This window comes from Ictidomys tridecemlineatus, chromosome 10 (genome assembly GCF_052094955.1).
Source record: "Ictidomys tridecemlineatus isolate mIctTri1 chromosome 10, mIctTri1.hap1, whole genome shotgun sequence".
Taxonomy (NCBI): domain Eukaryota; kingdom Metazoa; phylum Chordata; class Mammalia; order Rodentia; family Sciuridae; genus Ictidomys; species Ictidomys tridecemlineatus.
Genome location: NC_135486.1, coordinates 110,590,338 through 110,618,217, shown reverse-complemented (window position 1 = coordinate 110,618,217; position 27,880 = coordinate 110,590,338). Strand labels below are relative to the sequence as shown.

Here is a 27,880-nt window from a genome sequence, read left to right as displayed (position 1 = left end):
AACCAGTTATGTGGAAAGCACATCCGGCGCCTGAGCCTGTTTATAGCATGCCCGGTATCTTGATTTTATATCTTGGCCTTAGGTAGCTGGGCTAACTGGGCTAGGGTCTTTCACTTGCTCTATCAACTGCTCCTAAACCAGTTATTTTCTCCAGCTGCAGAAATCAGTACAGGAGTCGCCGCCTCGGGATGACGGGAGTGAGAAGGACGGTAAACCACCGAGATGCATCTCAGTCCTCCGGGCCGCCTGGAGAGCCCCGGAAATGCTGGGGCGGGCACCGAAGGGATCGGTGACGCACTTCCTGCGTAGGCTGGGTTTTGTTTTTTTTTCTATCAAAGGACCTAGAGGATGCCGGGGTATCCCCGGTGCTAGGCCAGTGCCTAGTGGGCGGCGGGCTGCGTGGAGTCGGGTGTGTGGGACACGACCGCCGTAAGCCCTCGCTTTGAGGAGGGCCCATGAATTCCTTGGGTTTGCTGTCTTCTCATTTGAAGGCAAGACTCTGGGAAAGTCAGCAAGTGCCGGAAAAAGATGGGTTGGAGCTTGTCTGCCCAAAGGCGCGGACGGCCGCGAGATCCAGGGTCGTCGCGCAGCCCCTACCTGAGGGGCTTTTCATAGTGAAGGTGGAGGAGGACTCACTCGGAGGTCAGGAGTCCTACCCGCCCGGGGCCTGGCAGGACTCTGAAACTTCTCGACAGCAGTTTAGGCAGTTGCGTTACCAGGAGGTTGATGGACCCGAAGAGGCGCTGAGTCGGCTCAGGGAACTCTGTCGTCGGTGGCTTAGGCCTGAGATGCGCTCAAAGGAGCAGATCCTGGAACTGCTGGTGCTGGAGCAGTTCCTGACCATCCTACCCGACGAACTCCAGGCCTGGGTGCGTGATCACTGCCCAGAGAGTGGGGAAGAGGCTGCGGCTGTGGCGCGGGCTCTCCAGAGAGCGCTGGGCGGGACCTCACCCCCGGTGAGAGGGGAAAGGCCTGTTCTGGGTGATGGGAGTGTGAGGGTTGCTCGAGTGGCCGACATTCTTTCTCCCTTGTTACATTTTGTGTGAACTTTGTTTTATTCCGTAGCAAGCAGGGCCTAGTAAGGACTTAGCATCAAGCAAATTACTGGTTATCCATTGCAAGACACCCTCTTCTTTTACTGACTGGAAAAGAATGATGTCAGGATGAAAAGCTGGCTTATGTCCTTAAACAACTTAGAACAGAAATTTCTCAGCATCTTGAATGTGAACATCCCGTTTTGCTTTTTAACAGCTTGGTGATCCCCGCCTCCCACAGTGAGGTTGGTTGTACTTTTTTATTTTTCAATTTACAGACATTACTTGATATCAGTTGGGGAGTCGGAAGCTGCAGCACTGGTGGGCTTTTTTTTTTTTTTTTTAGTTGTAGATGAACACAATAATGTTTGTTTGTTTGTTTATAGTGCTGATGATCAAACCCATGCCTCACACATGCCAGCCAAGTGTTCTACCACTGAGCTACACCCCAGCCCACTGGTGGGTTTTTAGCGAAAGTATATTTGATGTAATAATGATTTGTGGATTACTTTTGGATTTTTGGGGGAGGAGGTAGCTGATTGAACCCAGAGATTCTTTACCACTAAGTTTATCCTTAGCCCTTTTTGTTTTTTTACTTTAGTCTCATAAATTGCTTAGGACCTTGCTGTGTTGTCTCAAACTTGAGCAGTCCTCCTTCCTCAACCTCCCCTTGAGTTGCTGGGATTATAGGGTGCCACAGTCCTTGGCTACTGTTGGACTTAAAATGAGCCTTGTTGCATTGAGGGATTCACTGGACCTAATTCTGTACCTTTATGGTACTTGCCATTGAATTCCATTTTGCTGCTGCAGGACTAAAGCCAAAGCTAACTAGTTCTAGTCATCATAGACATACAGTGCAGCCTGGCACAAATCACTTGATTGAGATTCCAGTGATTCTGGAGGCTGAGGCAGGAGAATCGTAAATTCCAGGCCCTCTTGACAATTTAGAGAGACCCTGTCTAAAAATAAAAAGGACTGGGAACTGTACCTCAGTGGTAAAGCTCCCTTGGGTTCAATTCCCAGTACAAAAAAAGAAAAAGAAAGAAAGAAAAATGCAGCAGTTGAGAATCAAATTTTTAAAAATATTTTTTCAGTTGTAGATGTACACAATATCTTTATTTATTTATTTTTTTTATGTGGTGCTGAGGATGCCTCATGCATGCAAGGCAAGTGCTCTACCACTGAGCTGCAACCCCGGCCGTAGAATCAAATATTTTGTGATAAGGTGTCATAACATTAGCAGATCTTTGTTCATTGCTCTATGTCAATCTTTTATGAATGACCATACATTCTTCTGCACATTACTCCATATTGCTTTTCCACTAAAAGCAAAAAATGATAAAGGGTATTTTGTTGTATGAGTATTGACACCATTGAACAACAAACCAGAACACTCCAGCTTTGGGGTTTTTTTAATTCGATATTATTAGTTGTAGATGGACAAAATACCTTTATTTTGTTTATTTAGCTTAGTTTTTTTGGTGGTGGTTGTTTGTTTTTTTTAATGAGGTGCTTGGGATAGAATCCAGTGCCTCATACATGCTAGCCAAACACTTTACCACAGAGCCTCAACCTCAGCCCTCCAGCTTTAGATTTAAAGGTAGAAAGAAAGGGGTGTCATTGAAATCAGCAGGAGATTGACTTATTACACAGTACTGGGTTTCCCAATCCTTAGAATCTGAAGATTTCCAGTACTGTGTTTGCAAAGCATTCTCTGAAGTTTCCATCTATATCTCTTAGGTAGTTTTTAAACACTGCCCACTCTGAAAATAAGTGATCATCTGTGTCATGGCAGCTTGCTATTAGGTTTCATTTTGTTTGTAATTATCCACAAGAATGAAAGTAGTAGCCAAAAGTCATTAATATTTGGTTTTAGCATATGGCCTTTTTTTAAAAAATACTTTTTAGTTGTATAGATGGACATTATATCTTTATTTATTTTTATGTGGTACTGAGGATCAAACCCAGTGCCTCACATGTGCCAGGCAAGTGCTCTACCACTGAGCTACAACTCAAGCCCCTAGCATATGGCCTTTTGCAGCAATTGAAGACAAATAAAATCTTGTAGCTAAAAAATACCATGGCGGTGTTATCCTCTCTCATTTCAGAGATAAATATGAGGCACAGATGTTTAGGGTCAAACAACTGTGTAAAATAGAAAAAGTGTCCACCTGGGAAAGAGGAGATCCAGATTCCGTAACCATATCTATCTGTTTAAGATGTGAGGGTTCATGCCACAATCTGCACGGCCGAACCTTAGAAACTGGCAAGGACCAGTGGAGTGTTAAGAAACGTACAATAACACTTTTAGAAAGCAAGCTGGGACCAGGTGGGACACCATCCTCTGCTGGAGGAACAGTGACCCAGAGCTAGTACAGCATGTTTATTATGTAGGTTTTATCATCAAAAGGTTATTTGTGAACTGGGTGTGGTGGCACACACCCTTAATCTCAGTGGCTCTGAAGGATCACAAGTTCAAAGCCAGCCTCAGCAATGGCAGTTGCTAAGCAACTCAGTGAAATCCTGTCTCTAAATAAAATACAAAAAATAGAGCTGGAGATGTGGTTCAGTGGTCAAGTGCCCCTCAGTTCAATCCCCAGTACACACACAAAAAAAGGTGATTTATGGGAAAGTTTCTGCAAAACCTGAAAGTCATGGCACTTACAAGGCATTGTGGTTATCTTATTATGTCCAGAATTATTTATCCCTGGCAGCTGGTGTCTGAGATCAGGGTCAAGACTGATATAGTTCTGTGCCTTTACACAGAGCTTCATCAGGCAGGATGTTGCCGTAACAACTGGGCAATCTTGACCTGCATCTTTGCACAGAAAGTTCCCAGTACAAGTGCATCCACAGCCACAAGGCAGTCGGAGACCATGATCCAAGTCACCATTCTCTACAGGTTTATTTAACAGTGTCTCCTGCCATTGATTCCTGGTCCTCAGCTGCATACCTATGTACATCTTATTTACAATCCTAATTATTTTTGGTTTTTCAGATGTTAAAATACAACCGTGTGGTAGACTCTTCAGAAGAATACTAGAAAAAAAATAGTACTAATATTCTGAAAGGTACTCCATTACTGGTTTTGAAATATAATTTGGAGACTATAGACAAAAAAGAAACAAGATGGCCATTTCATATTTTAGCATGATAACAGGCAGAGTTTCTTAACTTCAGCACTATTGACATTTGTTGCAATACTTATTTGTTGTAGGAGCTTGAAACTCAAGAATTTTTAGATTTTAGCCAGGTGCAGTGGCACACACCTGTAATCCCAGTGACTCAGGAGGCTGAGGCAGGAGGATCCCAAATTCAGAGCCAGCCTCAGCAATTTAGCAAGGCCCTAAGCAACTTAGCAAGACTCTGCCTTAAAACAAAAAGTAAAAACGGCTAGAGATGTGGCTCAGTGGTTAAACACCCCTGGGTTCAATTACTGGCACCAAAAAGAAAAAGAAAAAGTTTCAGATTTTGAATTTTTAGATTAGGACTGCTCAGCCAATAAAATTTATGCAAATATTTCAAAATTTGAACTCTAAACTCTGACATTTTTGCTCCCAAGCATTTCAGATACAGGATACTTAACCTGTAAATACACATAGGCATGGGTCGACATATATGTACATACACACAGTACAGTGAGTGGAAGAGCCTTGGAGTTAATTTATTACCCACACTAGAACTGGAAAAACATCTCCCTCACCACTTTTAGAATCTTCCCTTTCTATATATTGTGGCATTCACCCACAGAAGTAGTCAGCTTACATTTAATAAGCCATCTCAAAAGAGTGTCTTGTTGCATAATTATCTTATTATAAAGTAGCCAAGGACAGAGAACAGAAAGGACTTAGCACCCTCTGGCTGGGGTGTGTCTTTTGCTCATAAGGAAACAGCATCTCAGAGTGTCAGCACTGAAATGTGAAACTTTCTGGTTATATATTTCTTATCTATATCAAGTTTCCGTTTTGATAAACCACAGTGATATAACATGCATTAAATATTTGCTCCTGCCTACCCCAAATTAGTGTAGGCAGTACACAGAAAAGCTTTTTAGGATTACAAGACAATGTCAGTCCCTTCAAATCTCCCTGCTCAGGACAAGATTCATTGGCCAAAACTGAATAGCTGTGGTTGGTTCTCAGTGCTTCCTCTTCTCAGTACTCTCTGGAGTTTGACCTCATATTCAGACTAGTGACAGTGCTGTCCAGGGACAGCAGGTATTGAGTAGGAATCTCATGTTGTTCCAGGGATTGGTGACACTCAAGGATGTGGCCGTGTCTCTACCCTGGGAGGAGTGGGAGCAGCTGGACACAGCTCAGAGGGACTTCTGCAGGGAGAATGTGCAGAAGGATAATGGGAGCATAGTCCTGCCTAGTGAGTGCTATTACTCTGCTGATTTATAATGTATGTAATTTGTGAAGGGCTCAGTTCACTGCATTTCCCAAGCCATTCTACCATGTACAGATGTGAGCCAAGAGCTTTAGAGTTTCTTCTGTGACCCAAGCAGGACCTTTCTATTCTCTGTTGCTAAGTGACAGATTCAGCTTTTTGGGGTGGTGGGTACCGGGGATTGAATTCAGGGATACTTGACAACTTAGCCACATCCCCAGCCCTATTTTTGTATTTTATTTAGAGACAGGGTCTCACTGAGTTGCTTAGTGCCTTGCTTTTGCTGAGGCTGGCTTTGAACTTGATATCTTCCTGCCTCAGCTTCCTTCCCGAGCCACTGGGATTACTGGCGTGTGCCACCATTCCTGGCTTGATTCAGCTTTTTATTTTTGTTATTTTTAATACTTTACACTTAAGAGAAAATATAAAAAGATAATGAGCAACTGTTTATTTACCACCCAAGCTTATCAAATCTTAATATTTGGCCATATTGATTTTGTTTTCTATTCCCCCAAAAAATAAGAAGTCATAGCTAAAGTGAAGCCTCATGTACCCTCCTTGAAGCTATTCCCCATGCTCTTTCTCCAGAGGTAACCAATATCCTGATGGTGGTATTTATCCTTTCCACGCATGTTTTATATTCTTTATATACATGCAGTCACAGATCAGATATAATTAAGCTTTCTTTTAACACCTTATTTGCTGTGCGAAAACTCCAAAATTAACCTTCCATTCTGCCAATGGGCATTTAGGTGTCTAGTTTTTCACCATTACAATGTGACACTGAACATTCTTGTTACCTCCCTGTATTCATATATGGGTGATTCCAAAGAGAATATACAGTATGCAAAGATGTATGCCCCTCTTGCTGTCCACAGAGCTTATCACCAATTAATATGCCTATAAGCCACTTATGAGAATTTTTCATTCTCTGCATTCTTCTTAACATTTGGTATAATCGGCTGGTGGCATGACATCTTCACACAGCAGCCTGATTGTTCCTTTTCAGATGTTGGGTCATGTCACTCAGGACCTACAGTGGCTTTCATTTCATGCAGGGTGAGAGCTATTGATTGTCCTTTGATGCTGGGAACCTTTCTCCTCGAGCACCCATCCTTTGGTCTCCCCACTGTCTGCAATCCACTCTGCTCTGACCACACTGCCTGGCTGAACTTGAATTTACCAGACATCCTGCCTCCTGATCTGTGTAATGATTGCACTAATTGACTTCATTGCCTTGAATGTCCCTCCTCTGGATTTTCAGTAAAGCACACACTGACTCAGCTTCAGGAATTTGCTTAAATAACTCCTTTTCAATGAAGCCTGATCCTGACTGCCTTGTTTAATGCTGCACTTTGCCTATCAAGCCCTCTCTTCCCACATTGCTGATACTGCTGATCCCTCAGCCTTTTTTTTTTTTTGGTATCAGGGATTGAACCCAGAGGTGCTTGCTTAACCACTGCGCAACATCCCCAGCCCCTCCCCAGCCCCTCCCCACCCCGTATTTTGGCTGGCTTTGTAAACGTGTGGGCCTTCTGCCTCAGCCTCCTGAGCTGCTGGGATTATAGGCATGTACCATTGTGCCTGATATTTTTTTATATACTAATCCTTTCTCATCTTGGCTGTATAAGGTGGCTTGTCTTTTTACTGTGGCATCTTTTATTATATAGAATTTTAAATTTTTAATATAGGGAAATCTTTCAATGTTTTATTCTGTGCTTTGTGTTATTGAGTCTTTTAGATAAATATCAGACCCTTCTGAATCCAGATTTTAGCTTCTCATAGGCAACTATTTTCAAATCTTTTAACTATTGCTGAGGGTATAGATTTATGGTAGAGTACTTGCCTAACATGCCCAAGGCCCTGCATCCAATCCCCAGTCCTGCAAAAATTAAAAAAAAAAAAAAAAAAAAAAAACTTTCAGCTAGCCACTCAGCTATTTATTTTTAAATTTCTAAATAAGATGCTTGTACTACTAACCCCCCTCCCACCAATTTCAATTATTGTCTCTTGGCTGCCTACTGGGGAAAATGAAGAATTTTGTTTCCCCTGCATATATATATTTAGTGGTCCATAATTCTCTACAGTTAAATTAGCCTTTTATAGTTTATAATTATAGTTAAATTAGTATACCATACTTCAGTATTATCTGTATTCACCTATATGTCTTTTCTGTTGCAACTTTTTGTTTCCCTGGAGTTAATAATGCCTCATTTTGCATTTGCCTAGTTTTCCTTTTTTTTTTTTTTAATTTTTTAAGAGAGAGAGGAGAAAGAGAATTTTTTTAATATTTATTTTTCAGTTTTTGGTGGACACAACATCTTTATTTTATTTTATGTGGTGCTGAGGATCAAACCCAGCACCCCGTGCATGCCAGGTGAGCACGTTACCACTTGAGCCACATCCCCAGCCCATCTTTTTTTTTTTTTTAAATATTTATTATTTAGTTGTTGTTGGACACAATATCTTTATTTTATTTATTTATTTTTATATGGTGTTGAGGATCAAACCCAGGGCCTTGCACATGCTAAGTGAGCGCTCTATCACTGAGCCACAATCCCATCCCCACATTTGCCTAGTTTTCTACTGATCATTAGATCATGGATGTGCTCCCAGTTTTATTTTTTCCCCTTGCAGAGATCCTCCTCAAAGCTTCCTCTGCTCTGGTATGAACAGAATGCTTCTTTCCCAGGCCTGTTACACAGCTTTTGTCCTAGGATTCCCTTTGTCATTACCCTGGAAATTCCTTTTCTCTTTACTGGATTCTTAATAATTTCTTCCTTGGTATATCCCCTTGATTTGGTAGAGAACATCTGCCAGAGAACATATACTTGGGAACTAAATCTTTTGAAACTTGGCATGTCTGCAGATGTTTTTATCTCTCTCACACATTTGGATCAGAGTGTGATGCTTTGGTTGAACATGTTTCCCAAATATTACAGTTGGAAATTTAATGCACAAACTCAGCTTGGTAGTATTTTGAAGTGGGACCTTTGGGAGGTGATTAGGAATAGATAAAAGTCAAGAGGGTGGGGCCCCCATTGGTGAGACTGGTGGCTTTATAAGCAGGAGAAGAGAGACCTGAGCTGACAACATACTTGCTGTCTCGCCATGTGATCCCTCTGCCTTGTAATGATGCAGTAAGAAGGCCTTGCTGGATGCCTGCACAATACTCTTCAGTTCCCACCCTTAAGAACTTTGAGTTAAATGAGTCTTTGCTTTTTGTAAACTACCCATCTCAGGTAGATATATGGCTAGGTATTTCAGGTTAGAAATAATTTTGAAGACAGTTAATTTTCTATCTAGTTTGTCATGTTGCTTTTGAGAAACTCTGATGCCATTATAGTATTTTATCTTTGATGTGTATTTTCTTCATGTTTTTCATCTTTTTGTATATTATGACATTTTGACATCTTAAAATCTTTCTGACTGAGAAAGAGATTGCCAAGGGCTAGCCATTCTGAAAGACAGCAAAGAATTCAGGCAGGAGCATGCCTTTGCTGTGAAAATTAACCAACGCTGAACTCCAACCCAGATCCCCCTCCATGTGGTCCACACAGCCTAGATAGCAGTATTCCAATGCCTCAGTCATCCCAGAGTCTGGTACCAGGCAATAAAGAATCACCTTTATGGCTTGGAGCCCTCCTAAATTATTCAGAACAGCCAGCCCTTGCCAGTTCACCCTGCCTTTCTTACCTTTCTTGTCCAATAAGTCATGGTTTAGGTTCTCCCTTACTCCTGTCTCTTCTGCCTCTACCACTGCTGCTTTCCTTTGTGGCCTTACGTGGCATGGTGTGCCTCCTGTCCTTAGGACTGTGAGTATAATAAACTGTTTCCTAGAGCCTCTCCTCAGTCTTCTCTTGTGGCCGCACCTGACAAGCATATAAAAGAACATAGCACAGTGTGTGATCTGTCCTGGGTGGAGACATTTAGGTGTTTTCTTTGTATGCCTCAGTGTGAGATGTATTTTTTTAAAATATTTTTAGATGTAGATGGACACAATACCTTTATTTTATTTATTTTTATGTAGTGCTGAGGATTGAATCCAGTGCCTCACACATGCTAGGCAAAGGCTCTACCACTGAGCTACAACCCCAGCCCAAGATGTGTTTTTTTAATTCATTGTTCTGAGTAGTTGGTGGGCCCTTATAACAGAAGCTCTGGGGCTCGGGTTGGGGCTGGTGGTAGAGCACTTGCCTTGCACATGTGAGACCCTGGATCTATCCTCAGCACCACATAAAAAATAAATAAGTGAAATAAAGGTGTTGTGTCCAACTACAACTAAAAAATAAATATTTTAAAAAATAATATAGAAGCTCATGTCTTTGAATTGTGAGAAACATTATATGTCTTTTATCTATTTATTTTTATATCAACTTTTTCTTTTCCTTTTCTGAATTTTCTTTTGTTGCCCCACCCCTGCCCCCAGTACTTCAGATTCAGTCCTTTCTTGTCAGCCCTTCCAAATGTACCTTTCACAAATAATGACCTATCACTGCAGTGGAGTGGGGCTAGGGAAGAAGAGCTGGGTTGGCTGACATAGGCATGAGTATAAAAGGAAAGATATGGGGTTTGCACTGACAAATATGAGCATATCAGACAGGTTAACTAAATAACTTCACCTAAGGAATTTAATGGAGAATACTTAAAAGGGGGCTGGGGTTGCTTTTTTGCTAGTACTTGCTTGTTTTGCTATATTGCACAGAGATGAAATGAATGGTAGAAGTTTGTACTTTAATGTTTCAGGTTTGGAAACTAAAGCTGAGAACAAAGGGTTGATTCCAAAAGAAGAAATTTTAGAAGAAGCAGAGCCACAGGTGTGGCTACAAGAAGTTTCCCAGGGGAAGGCCTCCCTCTTCTCTAAGTGTTACAATATGTGTAAGGAAAGAGTAGAAAAGCACCCAAGAGACCCTGTGTCATTGAAACTCAAAAATTCTGAAGAACAAGGACTCAGATCAAGAACTACCATCTCAGATCTCAACAGCAATGGTTCCACAGAAGAGGGAGTCGCCAAAAATAATGAATTTGGGAATAGTGCTAAAAGTTCCAGCTTTGTCCTTGGTCAGCACATCCAGAAATCACTGAGGCCAGTTGATGGTGAGGAACAAGGGAACAAGTGCAAAGAAAGTTTTGATGAGGTGAAACATCACATAGCGAAACCTCATAATTCTGTTGTCAGTGAGACCCCGAGATGGCTCCATGAAGAAAGACCTTATAAATGTGATCGCTGCGAGAAGAGGTTCAAACAGCGCTCAGACCTCCTGAAACACCAGAGGATTCACACAGGTGAGAAACCCTATGAATGCCAAGAATGTGAGAAAAGCTTCAGTCAGAGTGCTGCCCTGATTAAACACCAGAGGACACACACAGGCGAGAAGCCATATATATGCTTGAAGTGCGGGGAACACTTCCGACAGAGCTCGCATCTTAATCGGCATCAGAGAACCCATGCTGGAGAGAAGTTCTGTAAATGTGAGGAATGTGGGGAGACCTGCCATGTTTCTAACCTTTTTAGACATCAGAGACTCCATAAAGGGGAGAGACCATATAAATGTGAAGAGTGTGAGAAGAGCTTCAAACAGCGCTCGGACCTCTTTAAGCATCAGAGAATCCACACTGGGGAGAAGCCTTATGGATGTTCTGTCTGTGGGAAAAGCTTCAGTCAGAGTGCAACCCTCATTAAACACCAGAGAACTCACACTGGAGAAAAACCTTATAAATGTGTTGAATGTGGGGAAAGCTTTAGACAAAGTACACACCTTGTCCGACACCAAAGGATCCATCAAGGTAAAGTCCCATCACTTTGAAATGTTTTGCTCACTTGGATTTATTTTCGTGCCCAGAAACTATATTCTTTGGCATTTGGAGCATTCAGTCATTCATGAATCCTGTTTCTGCAGGCATCCCACACAGGGTACATTCAGTCCAGCTTGAGTCTCAAGAAATACTTTATGATGGAGAACTTCTGTGAAGGAAGAATGAATATAAACCCTCCAAAAGATTTGTACTAGATATGACATCTGATAAGAGCAAGAGCAATATGTGACAAAATTCTGTCCTTGTTATCACTTTTTCCACTACTGCTTTTGGACAAAATCTTTCCCGTTTCAATTATTTCTCTACTTCCCTAAGAATTTGGGCCCTTGGAATTGTCTTGCTCTTTAGATAGTGAAAGAATTTCAACTACTTCATAATTCTAAAAATACTTGGTAAATTTCAACACATACATAAGACACTAGTTTTTACATTTTAAGATTGTGTATAGCCCTCTTTCCCATTCTAGGAGTCTTGATTTCTTTTAAAACAAGAAAAAAAAAAACATACAAACACACACACTCCTGGCACAGTATCCTTTTAACAGCTTATTGAATAGGGTTCATTATTTGATAACTTTTGGTTTCTGAAAAAGGTTTCAGTAAACCATCACTGAACTGTACATGTATGGGCTCTTGTAATACCAAAAATCCTAAAGCATTTTTCCTGAGGAGGCTTCTTTCTTATAGTGTGGAACATAAAGAAGTGTTTCTGTGGTTTTCCTTGGAGTCTTCAAAAAGAGAGGGCCCTGAGGACAGAGCTGCTTATTTTGTTAACAGGAGTATTCATTGGCATTATGTAATACTCTGCATTTCTCCATCAATTTCCAAGCACCCCTCCAAGGAATTAAGAACTTACCTTGGGCTGGGGCTGTACCTCACTGGTAGAGCATTTGCCTAGCATGTGTGAGGCACTGGGTTCAGTTTTCAGCACTGCAAGTAAATAAACAAACAAACAAATATCAATCAACAGTTAAAAAGGAAAAAAAGAAGAACCTACTTCATCCCATTTACAAAGGAAGAAAGAAAGGTAGGTTCACATCAACACTTGAGAACTCAGGAGGTCTTAAGGCTTGCCCAGTCAGTGCAAGGTTATATCTGTACCTGAGTATGTGTCCTCCATCCCATAATTGACTTACTCTGCCCCTGAGTTCTGCCCTTTACTCCAGCTGGATCCTCTGCAGTGGTGGGCTGTGGACCCCAGGAGTAGCAGCAGAGGATCAGTGACCGCATGCACCCCCACCGTGACAGAGAATATGAACTGCAAGTTTTCAAACTTGATTGCTCCTTCACTTCCCAGCACTTTTTTTACCCCTGTATCCAGATGGAGGAAGGACATTGGGTTGGCTTTAACATACCTGTTAGGTTCAACTTGAAGCACACAAGTATTTAGTGAGAGAAAGGTAATAGCTAGGCATGGTGGCACACACCTGAAATCACAGCCACTCAAGAGGCTGAAGCAGGAGAATGACAAGTTCAAGGCCATCCTAGCAACATATCAAGACCCTGTCTCAAAAAGGCCTGGAACTGTAGATCAGTACTAGAGCATTTGCCCAGCTTATACAAATGTATCTAATCATCTTTCTAGCTCTGTGTACTCAAAACAAATACTGCATCAATTTTTTTTTTCAAATTCTTTGAGAACCTTGACTCTTAAATATATTTAAGAATATAAGCACCTTTCTGGGTTTGGGGGAAAATAGTAAAGGACAAATCCCACATGATCAACCTATTATTGGCATTTGGTGGTATTTGCCTGTGATTTTTTTTCTGTGTATTTTGGATGATAAAAACCATAGTGCATTTATATCCTTAACATTTTTTCTTAAGGATCTTGTCTTCAGGTTTTCATATGTTTAATGGCTGTGTTATTTTCCAATTAGGGAATATAACAATTGAAATTTTATTAAATAATTCAGGCATTTCTCAGTTTTTGTTGTTGATATGCAAAGTGCATACCTTACTGAAAATAGATCAATGACTTGCCAGAAAGTTTACATCATTCCCAGAAGTCAGCTATTTATACTGTAAAATTTACTTTTGATTTTCTCTTAGTATTTTGGGGTTTTGTGTATGTTTGTTTTGGTACCAGTGATTGAACCCAGGGGCACTTAGCCACTGAGCCACATCCCTAGCCTTTTTCATATTTTTTATTTTGAGACAGGGTCTCGCTAAGTTGCTTAGAGCCTCACTAAGTTGCTGAGTCTGTTTTTGAACTTTCCATCCTCCTGCCTCAGCTTCCCAAGCTGCTGGAATTACAGGCGTGTACCACCAAGTATTTTTGTCTCATAATTGCCTGCCTTGTCATTTCCCCTTTATTTCCTCCAGCTGAGAAGCATTGGCGAGTGGAGAATCCAACTTTTAGAAGAAAGCTGTATTTGAGAATGGTAAGGAGCAAGGCCTTGGCCACTATGGGTATGGCCAAAGCTCACCTGGTAATTGATATGGTGTGAGCTGAGTACTAGTCAAGACCAGGTGACAACGTGGGACATTTTAGTCAACCCTAATATATAAAAAGTCTGATGAAATGAAAGCATATACCAAATTTTATCTTTATTTTTAACTGTTTAAGACAAATATGGCAAACACACACACACACACACACACAAAAAAAAAAAAAAAAAAAAAAAAAAAAAAAAAAACGCTTCACTGGTCTTTTCAAGAAAACATGCCTTTCTATTCAGTGGAATGGTCCATCATGGATTCCAGGCTTCTTTGCCCAGGGTTAGACACCTTCACTGACTGATCTGACAGTTGCCCAGTCTCTCCAGGCCTGGAGGACAGTGGGTTCAGCCCAACACCCAAACAAGAATGCCAAAATTTGACCATTTCTTCCCTGTTCTCAGGGGGGCTACTTTTGAGCTCTAGTCATATTGACAAATGGTAAAAAAACACAAACATCTACTGTCATTCCCATCACCAATTGGAACTCTTCCCCTGCACCCACCTTCAGTTCTGGGGATTGAACCTAGGGATGCTTTACAAGTGACTGAAGCCACCCAGCCCTTTTTTTTGAGACAGAGTCTCACTGAGTTGCCCAGGCTGACCTTAAACTTGTGATCGTCCTAAATGACTAAATCACAGCTATTACGACACACTGCTGCCAACCTAAACTTTTAGTTGGCATCTTTCTAGCTTCTTGGGGCGGCGGGTGGTGGGGTGGGAAGGCTAACCCCACTCTAAGCCCTCTTGAGATGGAATTCTCTTCTCCCAAGCAAGGCTTTTGACCATCCTTATCCCTCCCTCCTGTGTCCAGGGAATTCTGCTAAATGTTCTAATTTTACAGGGACCATTTACAAAGGTCCATGTAACTTAATTGCAAGAAATAGCACAAAAAAGCTCCCATTTTCCTACTGTTTGCCCACAAGAAGTCCTTGTGTCCTCTCTGCCACTGCTATCAAGTAAACCTTTCTGCAGCAGGAATATTCTGTATCTGTGCTGACCTTAAAATGTGGCTATTGAGAAGTCTAGTTTTAGTTTTATTTAATTTTAATGACTAAACAGCCTCATATGGCTAATGGCTAGCATACGGAACAGTGCAGCTCTGCATATCCTTGTGACAGAGTTGGCACTAAGCCTGTCTCATGTTTTCCCAGCATCCTGTGTTATACCTCTCTGCTTAAAGCTGGTGGCTCGTACACCTGATCAGAATGGACTTAGCAGCTTGGACCAGCCTGCTGTGTGCTCAGGCTCAATGCTTTCATTAGGCTTTCATCTCCCAAGGTGGTGACAAAGGGAGCTTGTTTACTCCTCATTGGCTTACTACCTCCTCCGTCTGACATCTCAACCTTATTCTGCTTAGGGATGTTCATTGTGGCAAATCTTTCCTCTTGCTGTTCATGCTGGCCAGCATAAATATACTGGTTAGGTATTTTTGAGCCCAATATACAGTCATAATTTTCCTCCCACAAAGAAGTAAGAGTTCCCAAGAACATGGGGTGCCACTTGCTTGTGAAAGTGTAGCAAAATTCCACCTGCATCTTCTTAGGGTCCCTGCTGGGCCCAAGAAGTGTGACAGATTAACAGGATACAAATTCATTTACTACAAATTTTACATAGTACAAGAACTTTCATAAGTAAATGACCCAAAGAAGCAGTTACTTTTATACTCAATTAGAGTACTAAGTTGTCAAGAGGCAAATAAGATATGGGGGGAGTGGTTACATATAGTTATTTTAGTAAGAGCTGCACAGAATTCTCAGTCTTGACTTTCCATCTTGATGACAAGATGTACAGAAAGGACAGCTTCTATATAGGAATTTAATCTCTTTAAAAAACAGCATAAAGATCAGAGTGATCTTTTTGCATCTGCTGGTTTCAAAAGCCATTCGCTTAAATAGTTAAATGTTCCAGAGTGGTATATTTTTAATGCTCATTCTCACTAGAACTTTTTAAAATTTTTATTTTATATGCTAGATAAGAAGTTATGGGGGGCTGGGGTTGTGGCTCAGTGGTAGAGCGCTCGCCTAGCATGCACGAGGCACTGGGTTCGATCCTCAGCACCACATAAATGTAAAATAAAGATATTGTGTCCACCTAAAGCTAAAAAATAGTTTTTAAAAAGAAGTTATGGAATTGGTAGAAGCAAGAAAATAAAATCAAGCAGAAACTAAGGATTGTGTACTATAAGAGGATCTAAACAGCAACAAGGTCTGTTTAGGATATCAAAATAATAGTATATAAAATAAAAAATCTCAAAAGGATTTCTTTCATGGCTGAGCTCTAGGAAGAACTCTACAGTCAACAACCTATTTATCTTGTCAGAATGTGCTGGGAGCAAATGTGGAAACAACAAATTTTGAGTATAGCAAATTACTTGTGGAGGAGGTGTTAAAACTGGTGAAGGTGGTACAAGACGGAAAGGGGACAGCAGATAATAAGGCAGCTACCACAGGAGTAGCTGAGTGTACTTCCATGGGGAAACTTGAAACAAAACAAATCCTCCAGTGATATTCCACCCAAGAGAAGAGGATGAGCCTGATATTTACATTTCCATCAGTGACTAGTTGAGGGTTGCATGCAGGATGCATTATGCCCTCCAGGCAAGAAGATGCAGACACTGCAGTGTCATAAGAAGCACACAGAAGGGGTGAAGCCAGAAGGGCAGGGATGGGACACCAAAAGCATCTGATACAAACACCAACTTAGAACTCAATATACTGAGCCTGGTGCAGTGGCACATGCCTGTAACCCCAGCAGTTCAGGAGGCTGATGCAGGAGGATTGGTAGTTCAAAGACAGCCTCAGCAACTTAGTGAGGCCTTAAGCAACTCAGGAAGACCCTTTCTCTAAATAAAATTTAAAAAGAGATGAGGATGTGGCTGAGTGGTTAAGCACCCCTGGCTTCAATTACTAGTACCAAAAAAAAAAAAAAAATTCAGTAGAATCTAGTAACATGCTAATTTTTTATGGTGTCATTTTTTTAATACTTTTATTTTTTTAATAGTGTTTTTTTAATATTTATTTTTTAGTTTTTGGCGGACACATCTTTGTTTGTATGTGGTACTGAGGATCAAACCCGGGCTGCACGCTTGCCAGGCGAGCGCGCTACCGCTTGAGCCACATCCGCAGCTCCTAATACTTTTATTTTGTTATTTATTTTTATGTGGTGCTGGTGCTGGGGACTGATCCCAGTGCCTCACACGTGGTAGGCCTACGCTCTACCACTGAGCCACAACCACAGCCCTGCTAATTTTTTATAGATTATAAACTTTAGCTTTTTTTTTTTTTTTTTTTTTTTTTTTTTAGTGCTGGGGATTGAACCTACAGCCCCACACATGCTAAGTAAGTAAACACACATCCTGAGCTAGGCCCCAACTCTGCTACTTTTTTTTTTTTTTTTTAGTTTGAGTCAGGGTCTCACTAAGTTTCTTAGGGCCTTGCTGTGTTGCCATGGCTGGCTTTAAACCTGCAATTCTCCTGCCTCAGACTCCCTAGCTGCTGGGATTATAGGCATGCATCACTATGTAAATCATGGCTACAGCAGGAAAATAAGGTACACATAGGAAAACCACTTCAGTTCTGTTTATTACTTTTCATGAAACTTGTTATATATACTTGCAGGAGATGATAAGTTCTAGTCTTTAAATGACAGCTCTTCTGATACCATTATGTACATCCCTGTCCTTTGTGTGTACCCTGATGCTTAATAAAACTTATTTGCCAAATGAAAGATTTGCCACAAATGTCACATCTATAAGGTCTCTTTCCAGTGTGAATGATCTCATGTTGATTTAAGATTTGTCTTGAAACTAAAAGTTTTTCCACATTCTGTACATTCAAAGAATGCCTCCTTGGTATGGATTCTCTGGTGCTGAAGGAGATCCACATTCAGTGCACTTAAAGAGTTCTGTTTACTATGAATCTGTTGATGGCTCCTAAGGGTAGAAAACCGACCCAAGGCTTTTCCACATTCAAGGCTTTTATGTGGCTTTTCTCCACTATGGATTAAATGATGTCGAATAAGGATTGAATTCTAGCTAAAAGTTTTTTCAAATTCTCCACATTTATAAGGTTTTTCTTTGGTATGAATCCTCATGTGTTCAACAAGATATGCAAGCTGACGGAAACACTTTCCATAGTCATGACAGTTACGTGGGTTTTTTTGCAGGTGACATTGTTTATGGTCAATAAGAGTTGACCGTTGTTTGAAGGTTTGCCCACATATGGAACACTCAAAGGGATTCTCTAAAAAGTGAATTCTTTGCTGTTTATCAAAATTTGCCTGATGCCTAATGTTTTTTTCCACATCATTCATAAGGCTTTGCTCTTTTAAGAATATGCTCATACCTCAAAAATAATGACCTTGGGTTGAGTTTGTTCGAGCATTCTGATGTTGAACAAGATCCAGGTTTTCAAGAAAATCTTAATATCCATTGCTACTACTGGGGAGTACAAACTTGCTACTGTCCACAACTTCATTACATCTATATAACTTTTCTGAAAATTTCTTGGTTGTATTCTGCATTACCAGTGATGGCTCATATGACTCTAAATCTTCAGAAATTTTCTGCTGTGTAGTTGGCTTTTTCATCTTGTAACTGGCTCCGGGACCTAGCCAAATACAAGGAAAGACAAATGATGTTTTCTACCACTGAAGAGACAGAAGGAAAAGCAGCCAACAGTTTGGGATAATAGACAAGCAAATGATGCTGAGAAGTGCTCATTTGTTTACATCATTCCACCCAAGAGGACAAAATTCTAAATTCCATAGGACTCTGCTCCAAGAGCTCTTAGTATCAGCAGACCCACTAAAAAACACATAAGTATATGCCAAAGAATGTGTGAACAAAAAAGTCCATCATGAACTGAGGCTATAGCTCAGTTGATAAAGTGCTTGCCTTGCATGCACAAAGCCCTGGGTTCAATCTCTAGTACCATCAAAAAGAAAAAAAAGTCCATCAAGATGACAGAAAGCAACATTCTGGGTACTCAGTAGTGTCTCATAAACATAGTTTTGAGAGGCAGCACCTTATATTCTAGATAGGCATGCTTTTAATACTTCTGGATGGAACTCCATCTGGAGCCTCTTTGGTTGTCACAACAGGGGTAGGGGCTATAATTAGCATGCAGTGGATAGAGACCAGGGACACTGCTTAACAAGCAGCCTTCCACAAAGAACTGACCAGCTAAAAATGGCAACAATGTTGAGAGTGAGAAAGCTTGAAGCAGAGGGCAGAAGCAGAAAGGAAATGTATCAAGAAATACTGAGGGAATAGGAAAACAATACTACAGCAAGAGAGCAGTAAACGGTATGGGGAATGGATGGGGGGGGGTGGGACGAAGGTCTCTGGGAGAAGCATGAGAGCTGCCACTTAGCAAACACCAGGCAGCTGCTTCAGATAAGCCATTCCATACTGCAGCAGAAAGAGGATGAGCTTCTCAGACTTGGAACTCAAATCTCAACTGTGAACCTTCTCACTATGTGAGAGACCTCTTTCCCATTTCTTTATCTGGAAGAGGTGGATGATGATCATCCTACCACCTTCCCAGGGCAGTAGCAATGAGGAAGTGGGTATATTATATGCTGCACATTTGGCACACAGAAGCAGCTCTTTAACATGCCTTCCCTTTCTCTTCATGACTTCTCTTGCCTGGGCATCCTCCTCACCCACCTGGGCAAGCACTACTAGAAGCTTTCCTGATCCCAGCACTCTGCAGATCCAAGATCCATGGCTTGTCCCAGTTTTCCAGCTGACAGATCACCTCAGGTTTAGGAAACCAAAATCCTACTCATGGAGAAGTAAGTGGGAGGTGGCTGTTAATAAACTGCAGAGAGATGTCCCAGGGCTCAGTCTCGCCCCTCTGAGTCCACAATGACAAGCAGAAATAAGAATAATAATTAAAAGAGCTAATGAGAACATAAATTAATGCAATCTTTGTGAAGACTGGCAATCTTTATTGAAAGCCTGAACAACATTCATGCCCTTAGATAGCAATAATTCACTCTTAGAAATACACCCTAAGGGGGGCTGGGGATGTGGCTCAAGCGGTAACGTGCTCGCCTGGCATGCGCAGGGCACTGGGTTCGATCCTCAGCACCACATAAAAATAAAAGATGCTGTGTCCACTGAAAACTAAAAAATAAATATTAAAAAATTCTCTCCCCTCCCCTTCCCTCCCTTCCTCCCTCCCTCTCCCTTTCCCTCTCTCTCTCTCTCTCTCTCTCTCTCTCTCTCTCTCTCTCTCTCTAAAAAAAAAAGAAAGAAAAGAAATACACCCTAAAGAATTATTAGGGAAAAGATGAACATACCAGAGCTGTTTGACATAGTGCTCCAGCAGTGTAAAACTACAAATTAACTGTGTTTATTTAATAGAGACTGAATATAAATAAAGTATAGCATGTTAATACAATGAAGTCCTAAGTATTAGGCAGATATTAAAAATCCATGTGTTCCCTTACTAACATAGGAAAATGTTTGCTCTGTGTATTTATTTATTTTGGTATTATTTCTTTATTAATCCCCCAGAGATTAAACCAGGGGCACTTAACCACTGAGTCACATGTCACAACCCTAGTCCTTTTTATTTTTTGAGACAGAGTCTCACTAAGTTGCTGAGGCTGACCTCAATCTTGGTGATCCTCCTACCCCAGCCTTCCAAGTCACTGGGATTACAGGCATGAACCACCATTTCTGGCTAGTTATATAATTTAAAGAGAATTCAGCCAGGTGGCATACACTAGTAATCCCAGCTACTTAGAAGGCTGAGGCAGAAGAATTATGAAGTTTAAGATAGATTTTTTTGTAACTCAGTGAGACCCTGTCTCAAAATAAAAAAGGAATGTAGTTCAGTAGTAGAGCACCTAGGTTCTAGGTTCAATTCCCAGTATGGCAAGAAAACAACAATAAAGCAGAATACAAAATTCGAGCACATTATTTTCAAATATTATTTTTTTTAAAAACTACATATATATGTCCATAAAGTAAGTGAATATGTAAGTAGATAGCAAGACGGACTGACTAGAAAGAAGTAAACCAAACTATTAAGAGTTATTTCCAGTGGGTTCGTAGACTTTTTTATTATCTATTCATTAATGTATTTTCCAAAATTTCTATAATGAACGAGTAAAATCACCAATGGAGTACACTGAAAATAGTGTACTGTTGCTGAAGTTGCTGAAGCTCACTCTGAATTTGCAATCCTCCTGCCTCAGTCTCTTGAGCCACTAGAATTACAAGTATGTGCCACTGTGCCTGGCTGTAATACTTTTTTAAAAGAATAATCAATTTTTAAAAATTCAGGGTGATTGGTTGTACCTACAAGAGGTAATCAAGACCTTTCTATCAATGCCAGGAGCCAAGCATATTGCCTGAGAAGGGGAACTATCAAGGCCACTTGTGTTTCAGAGACTTTGCTGCACAAGACCAGGGCAGACTGCTGGAAAGATGGAGGTAACATGATTCAGAAATGGAGTTGAAAATCATTTCCTGGGCACTCAATAATGTCAGAGACAAGGAAGCTTCCCTTTTTCAGAGAAGAAAGAAAAAGATTTCAAGAGAATAAGAAATGAGCCTTAGAAAATTTAATTAATTAAATTAACCATAATTTTTCTAGCTCTTCAAGTTGTTAAAAGATGTGAAAGAAGGGAGTAGGAGTGGAGCATAGATTCATGCTCTGACCCCTAAAATAAAACACAGCTATTCACTGTCCACAGGTCCTTATCTGAAACCCTTGGGGCCACGTGTGTTTAGGGATTCAGTCCAGACATCAGAAAGGTGATTTGGGGTGTGTGTGTGTGTGTGTGTGTGTGTGTGTGTGTGTGTTATTATGAACCATCCCCAATAGGTTTTAGAGCTGTGCCCTCGACCAAACACATGGAAATTTCCAGAGCTAAGTATACAGATATGCATAGGAGGTGGGAAAATCACAGAAGGCAGTGGCTTCACTAACTGATCACTTCAACTAAGGCTCTGTAGTCAAATAAGTCATGAAAAACAGGTGGTTTCCAGCACTCTTGCATTTTGGAATTGCAGATAAGGGACGGAGGAACTGTGCACTTGCGTAGACATGGAATATACAAACAGCCATTACCCAGGAAGATCATGTTCCTGTGGTTCCCCAGCATCATATCTCTATAGAGGTTCTTCTGAGTCCAGTCAAGGTGAGCCTACTCATCTCTGGTGAAGTACATTGCCACATCCTCAAATAACAGCAACTCCTGAAAAAAGAAACAACCATTGTAACTTCAGTTCTTAAAATCAGTTGCAACTATTATTGTTCTTCTACTGACAAAGGTGAGGTCAAGTGCTCTGGTCACTCAGTAAGTGATAGATTCAGGACTCCAATCAGACTACTAGCCCTCAGACCAGGCATGTTCTTCCTTCTGTGCCATGGGTTAATAAACTTGTTCTCAAAAGGGCTCTGCAGCAAATATTTTGGGTTTTTCAAGTTATTTGGTCTCTAGGGCAGCTATTCAACTCTTGTTACAGCACAAAAGCAATCACAAACTACAATAAGCAAATGGATTTGGCTGCATCCCAGAAGCACTTTACTAACAGGTCCAGGTCATTCTCCCGACTCCTGCCCCTGGTGCCCTTAGGAAAGAGACGAGGTTGTGGTTAGTACATAGACTACTTACAAAGGAATGGACAGGCCTAATGAATACCAACACCCACTAGGTCTGAAGGGGTAAGTTAGACGAAGGGCCACCAGATTCCAGAAAGCTGGTGGAGTAGGAGCAAGGCAAGGGCCTCACAGAAAGGTAGCCATCACCATTCCACATCCTGGCCCGGGAAGAACTGTAGGAATAGACATCCAACCTCAGTTTCCTCCAGGCCTCTGGTCCCTTGTCCCCGCTCCATCCCATTGCCCAAAGTCAAACAGTAAGGGAACACATTGCTAGTGAATATAAAAGGTATAGACCAATGTGCAAAGGAGTATATCCAGAGAAGGCAAACAGACCCTTCAGCCCAGTAGACACAGAAGTTTTTACTGGAGTTCAACTCATGGACTGTTAACGCAGGGTGCCTCACCCTAGTGTATGCACTTATACAGCCCCTGGAGCAGAGGCTGGGCACTATCCTCAACACTCCTTCCTCTACAAGGTACACTGGGTTTACATTCTCTATCATAACTAACCAGTAACAGGAAATACCTTCATCCTGGGAAGCATCACAGAGCTCCCCTCCGCAGACAAATACTGGAATCTTCCAAATCATGTGGCCTGTCTTTCTTCCCTATTAAACCTAAAGTTCACATCTACAGTTTCACCACCATCCTGGATGCCCCTCCTTCCACCAGAGCAACCCTGCAGTCTCCTCAGCCTGAGCCACTCACCATCTATGCTCTGCACCTATGCGAGGGTGAACAAGAGCTGAGAAGTGTCATGGCTTAACAGCCCAGGGTCCTCTCCACACATTGAGTTGGCCCTGCACATTGCTGCACAGGGCTTGCTCTCGCCTTCCTTGCACTCATTCCTTCAGGAAGCACTTACCACAGCATGTAGCTGCTCAGGCTGTGCCCTGCTCAGCTACAGAGCAGCTCCTATCAGCCATGAATGAGTCCCCTCAAGGTGCTAGATGCACCAGCTACACGACCCCATGGCAGCCCTGGTCCCTGTCTCAGGGAATGAAGGCTTGAGTGGAAAAGTCAACATGGTACACAGTAGCCATCCATCATCAATACCCTGGATCCTTACCCCACCAAGGGTAATCCATGGGGGCCTCCTGACTAGGCCCCACTCTCAGAAAACACTGCCAACCCTATCCCAGAGATCAGCCCATAGGCTATTTACTCTTTAACTCTCCTTACTCCCCTCAAACACTACCTAAATTTTTACCTTTCTTACTCTCTTTTGTCAGGAGGAGGAGGTCCCCTCCTAGTAATCCCCCCTCCTCTGCCTTTGATTCCACTCTCATCTCCTCCAATGTCTTGATTCAACACTCAAGACTTTGACTCCACAACCCACCAGTCCTTTTGAGACAGGGTCTCACTAAATTGCTAAGGGTTTCCCTAAATTGCTGAGTCTGCCCATGAACTTCTGATAATCTTGGCTCAACCTCCTGGGCCACTAGGATTATAAGCATTTGCTACCATGCTCAAATCTTTTTGACCTGGCACTGGAAGTTGAAGCCAGGGGGTTCGCTACCACTAATCAATATCCCCAGTGCTTGTTAAAAAATTTTTAAGACAGGGTCTTACTAAGTTGCCCAGGCTGGCTTCAAACTTGCAATCCTCCTGCCTCAGCCTCGCAAGGTGCTAGGATTTCAGGCATGTGCCACTGTGCCTAGCTGCCATGTACCTTTTAATGCTAACAGTTCATAATTGATTCCTATTATAAGAATTTTCTTACATATTTGCCTCTCCAAGCAGATTGTTATCTCCCAGAACAAAACAGTGTCTGTTTTTATACTAAGTACATAAGATTGCTCACTGACAGAAAAAAAGTCAGGAACTCTGATAATATCAGCTAAAGCCTGTGGAGCACTTAACATGTAACTGCTTTTATGCAAAGTACTGCACATGCCTGTAGTCATCCACACACTTTTTATGATTGGCACTACTATTTTCCCCTTTTACAGGTAAGGAAACTACAGCCTAGAGTGCTTATGTAACTTGCTGTAAGAAACACATCTGAAACAGTCTGGATTTTAATCCATCTGGCTTCAGAGTAAAAGAAAATTCCTGAAATTGCTAAAGAGGGTTCAGTGTGAATGAAGGAGTTGTTCACAGTGGTGAGGATGAGGAAACAGGAGAAACCAGAGCTCACCTTCCACGGGGCTGTTGGGAACATCACTTCGCTGGCCTGATCTTGCACAAGGGGAAGGAGCTGGCCTGTCAGGGTAGGCTGAAGAAGAGAAAGAGAAAACAAGGCTAGCCCTAATTTGAAGATCTCTTGCTAGGCAGACCTGGGACAGGGTACTCCAATGGGCCAACAAACTAAACTTAGTCCACACCAAGTCACTGTGCTTGTGAATGAGCTGCTAGAATAGCCATCTGGGAGATTTCTGATTTCAATTTCCAAAGCTTTATCCAAGGGAAACTGTAGCCCTGCCCTCCCCTTCTCCCTAGGATAAGTTCCCCAGCACCTACTTGAAACAAGGCACATACAAAGGGACAACAGCCAGACAAAACAAATAGAAGCCAAACCACAACATCTGCAGTGATTGGAACCAATCCAGAAATTGGTCAATAACTGCCATCTTTACCCAAATTTTTGGCCCTGTTAACCTAAAATGAGCAACAGGGAAACCAACCCTCCAAAGCAGAGAGTTTATTCAGGAATAATAATAATATAAAAAAAAAAGACTGCAGTCTGGGATATGCATGTTCTGGTGTACCACTAGCACATTCAGGGGTCAGGGCAGGGTAGGAGGGATCTTTTAAAAGAAAATAGAAGTATAAGCTGTTTTGAAATAAGTACCATTAGTTCAGGGATTTATCTCAGGAGTTGCTGATTGCTGCTGGGTAACTGTCTCAATAGAAGAGGCTTATCTGAAATTCCTAAAAAGTTTCAGAGACTCCTAAAGGTTCTTATTATAGGCACATACAGCAGCATGGGCACCTATCAGTCATGGCCTCCCTGCTCCATTTTGCTAGGGTTTGACTTGGTGGATGCATTTGGGTAAAGACAACTTTACTCCATCCCCTTCAATTTAAGACCAACAAGAGGTCTTAAATTGAAGGGGATGAAGTAAAGGAACAAGAGGAAGTAAATATGCTCGTCTATTTACATGGGATGACTTACTTCGACTTAACCTAAAAATCAAATAGGTAATCTAGATAACCAGCATCCCCAAGATAAAAAACCCAAACAAGGCTATTTGAGCATTCTTTTTTTTTTTTCTTTTTTTTTTCACTATAAAGCTTTCCTCTGCTGTCTTTGGGGCTCTGCCCACACAGTGCTAGTGGTTGACTTCCTTGTTAGAGGAAGCTTTGAATAAAGAGCCATTGCTTGCTCTCATTTGAGTGATATGTATTTACTTCCACATCACATAAACAATTTCAGGAGATCATTGAAGAGTCCAGGCTGCATATAAACAACGAGGCTATTACAGTATTCTATATTGTTTGCTCAATATTGAATCATAATTCAGTATTGTTACTCTCAGGGATACAGATGATTCTAATTTTTTTGTGTTTTTTCTGTATTTTCAGAATTCCTCAGTGAACTTAATGTTTCTTTCATCAAATAAATACACTTAGATAAGAAATGTTTTATCATTTTTTTTCTTTAGTCACAAGTTTAGCTGGACTCTTCACCAAATCTAGCCATCTAGCTCTCCAGGAAGTAAGATCACATCTGGTAACATCATATTTGTATTTGTTTTTCTACATATAGTTATGTATTCCCAACCACGTTCCCACTGCCAACTCTAGCCACTAAAACCACCAGTGCCAGCATACAAATGCTAAAATAAATAAAGTGAGGGGAAAAAAAACTTTCTATCCTTTATCACAAAATAAAAAGAGAAAGAAAATGAATTGGTCAATAAAATTCCCCCTTGTGCTGGGTGAGTTGGCACCCATGATTATCACTTTGTTACTTAAGTCAATTTCAAGCGAAACTGGAAAAACATGAGAAATTGGGGACGGGGAAGCCAACCATGGCGATATTGGGGGTACCCACATTCCCGCTAGTGTAGTGATTTGCTAGAAGGAACTGAGAACTCCACAACAGAAGTAACCGACTAGCCTGCACCACAGGTAACGATATAAATTCTTATTAAAGCCGCTCACACAGCCCACGCACCCTAAAAGCGTTGTTTGGAAGACCCCACACATACCCTCGCCCTTTCCCCATCCCCTTAAACAAAGTCATTTCAAAACTGTCCTGATCTGTGGCTCCAAGACTGGGACAGAGGCCTCCTCCCTTGCATCATCTAAACTGCATTTGCTGAATAGCTACTGTGAAGACGGTGCTCAAAAAAAATCAGATAGACGCACGGTTTGCGTACAATCCTCGGCCAACCACCCAAACACCACGGAACCAAAACTTAGAATCACCCTGACTTCCCCAAGATGCTAGCACTACATGAACAAAACCCGCTTTTCTTGTCCGCATGAAAAGGCCAATCAATCAACTTCAGAGGGTAGGCTTACGCACGTCTCTACCTGCCCTAAGCAGGTCTGTAACAGCCACTTAACAAGATCACTGCACCCGCTCGTTGATGCTTCAGAAGCTGAGTCCGCGTACTGTTCCTTTGTGTGCACAATGAACTTTGAGCTGGTGTTAACTTTGGGCAGACTCTTAAATGCTACTGCATCATGATGTGAGCACCTTGGATTTAAAATCGCGTTTCCCTTTTCCCCATAAGAAAACCACTGTGTGCAAGAGGCAGTCATTCATGGGATTCTGTTCCTCCTTTTCTGCAGGAAAGCTGCTGAAAGCTGGCGCCACAGACCTCAGAGACCCTGCGCAAACGCCCTGGAGCTTTCCCTGACGGCCGGGGGTCTTCATTCAGCGGCACCCATAGCTCTCCTCACACTAGTTTCTCCCAAACCTCCACGCCTCTGACATTCCGCCCCGCCGCCTCCTCCAGGAAGTCCTCCGCGCGGTGCTCGGGTCCACCTGCTGCGGCCATGAAACCTGGGCTCCGTCTCTTCGGGTTCCCAGGCCTGACCAGGAGTCCCCTCCCTTGGCGAGCCCCACCAGAGAAAAAGGTCCCCCGACCCGGCCTCAGGACCGTCCTGGGCACTTTCGTCCACTCACGCGCACGGGCCGCGCTCCGAGTCCCCACCAGCGTCCACTCCAGGACTGCGGTTTGCAGCTCTCTGGTCCGTACAGGAGCGCCGCGGCCTTGCGTTTGCCAGGACCAGTCAACAGCAGAAGAAGCCCCAATTCGGTCATGTGACCGCAAGGCCCCGCCTCACTTCCTCTGTCTATCTCGGGGTCCAGCAGCGGGTTTTCGGCTTCTTTGATCGCGCGGGGTGGCTGGGTCCTACGTGTTGCTGGGTATCTTTTTGGTCTGGGGAACCCAGGGACGTTTTACGACGGAGCCGAATCCCTAGTTCTTTTTATTTTGGAAACAGAATCTTCCTAAATTACCGAGGGTGTCGCTAAATTGCTGAGACTGGCTCCAACTTGGGATCCTCCTGCCTCAGCCTTTGGAGTACCTGGGATTACAAGAATAAAGGGTGCAAACCACGCCTGGCTGAAAACTTCATTTTCCAGAATTGCCAAACTGCTAAATTTTAGTATTGG

At 42.1% G+C, this 27,880-nt stretch overlaps 2 protein-coding genes across 5 annotated transcripts; one reads left to right on the top strand and one right to left on the bottom strand.

Annotated features, from left to right (window-relative positions):
* The first annotated feature begins 293 nt into the window (after window positions 1-293).
* Znf394 (zinc finger protein 394) lies at window positions 294-27,823 on the top strand. Of its 4 annotated transcripts, none has more exons than XM_021719727.3 (4): window positions 294-956; window positions 5,282-5,408; window positions 10,170-11,210; window positions 27,052-27,823. In XM_021719727.3, exons 1-4 carry the CDS (start codon window positions 456-458, stop codon window positions 27,117-27,119), a joined length of 1,737 nt encoding a protein of 578 aa, XP_021575402.2. In that variant the 5' UTR covers window positions 294-455; the 3' UTR covers window positions 27,120-27,823. The 4 variants fall into 4 exon arrangements, 3 of the variants coding, with proteins under 3 accessions (XP_021575402.2, XP_077879858.1, XP_077879857.1); XM_078023732.1 differs by lacking the exon at window positions 27,052-27,823 and adding an exon at window positions 13,565-17,407 and having other exon boundaries at window positions 295-869; XM_078023731.1 differs by lacking the exon at window positions 27,052-27,823 and adding an exon at window positions 13,565-17,407 and having other exon boundaries at window positions 295-956.
* On the bottom strand, window positions 11,233-27,690 carry Znf789 (zinc finger protein 789). The gene is given in 6 exon segments (XM_078023739.1): window positions 11,233-17,472; window positions 17,474-18,288; window positions 19,350-19,463; window positions 21,769-21,895; window positions 24,446-24,523; window positions 27,389-27,690. Coding segments are annotated over 6 exon segments (1,401 nt in total). The 5' UTR covers window positions 27,527-27,690; the 3' UTR covers window positions 11,233-17,343.
* Window positions 27,824-27,880: the final 57 nt, after the last annotated feature.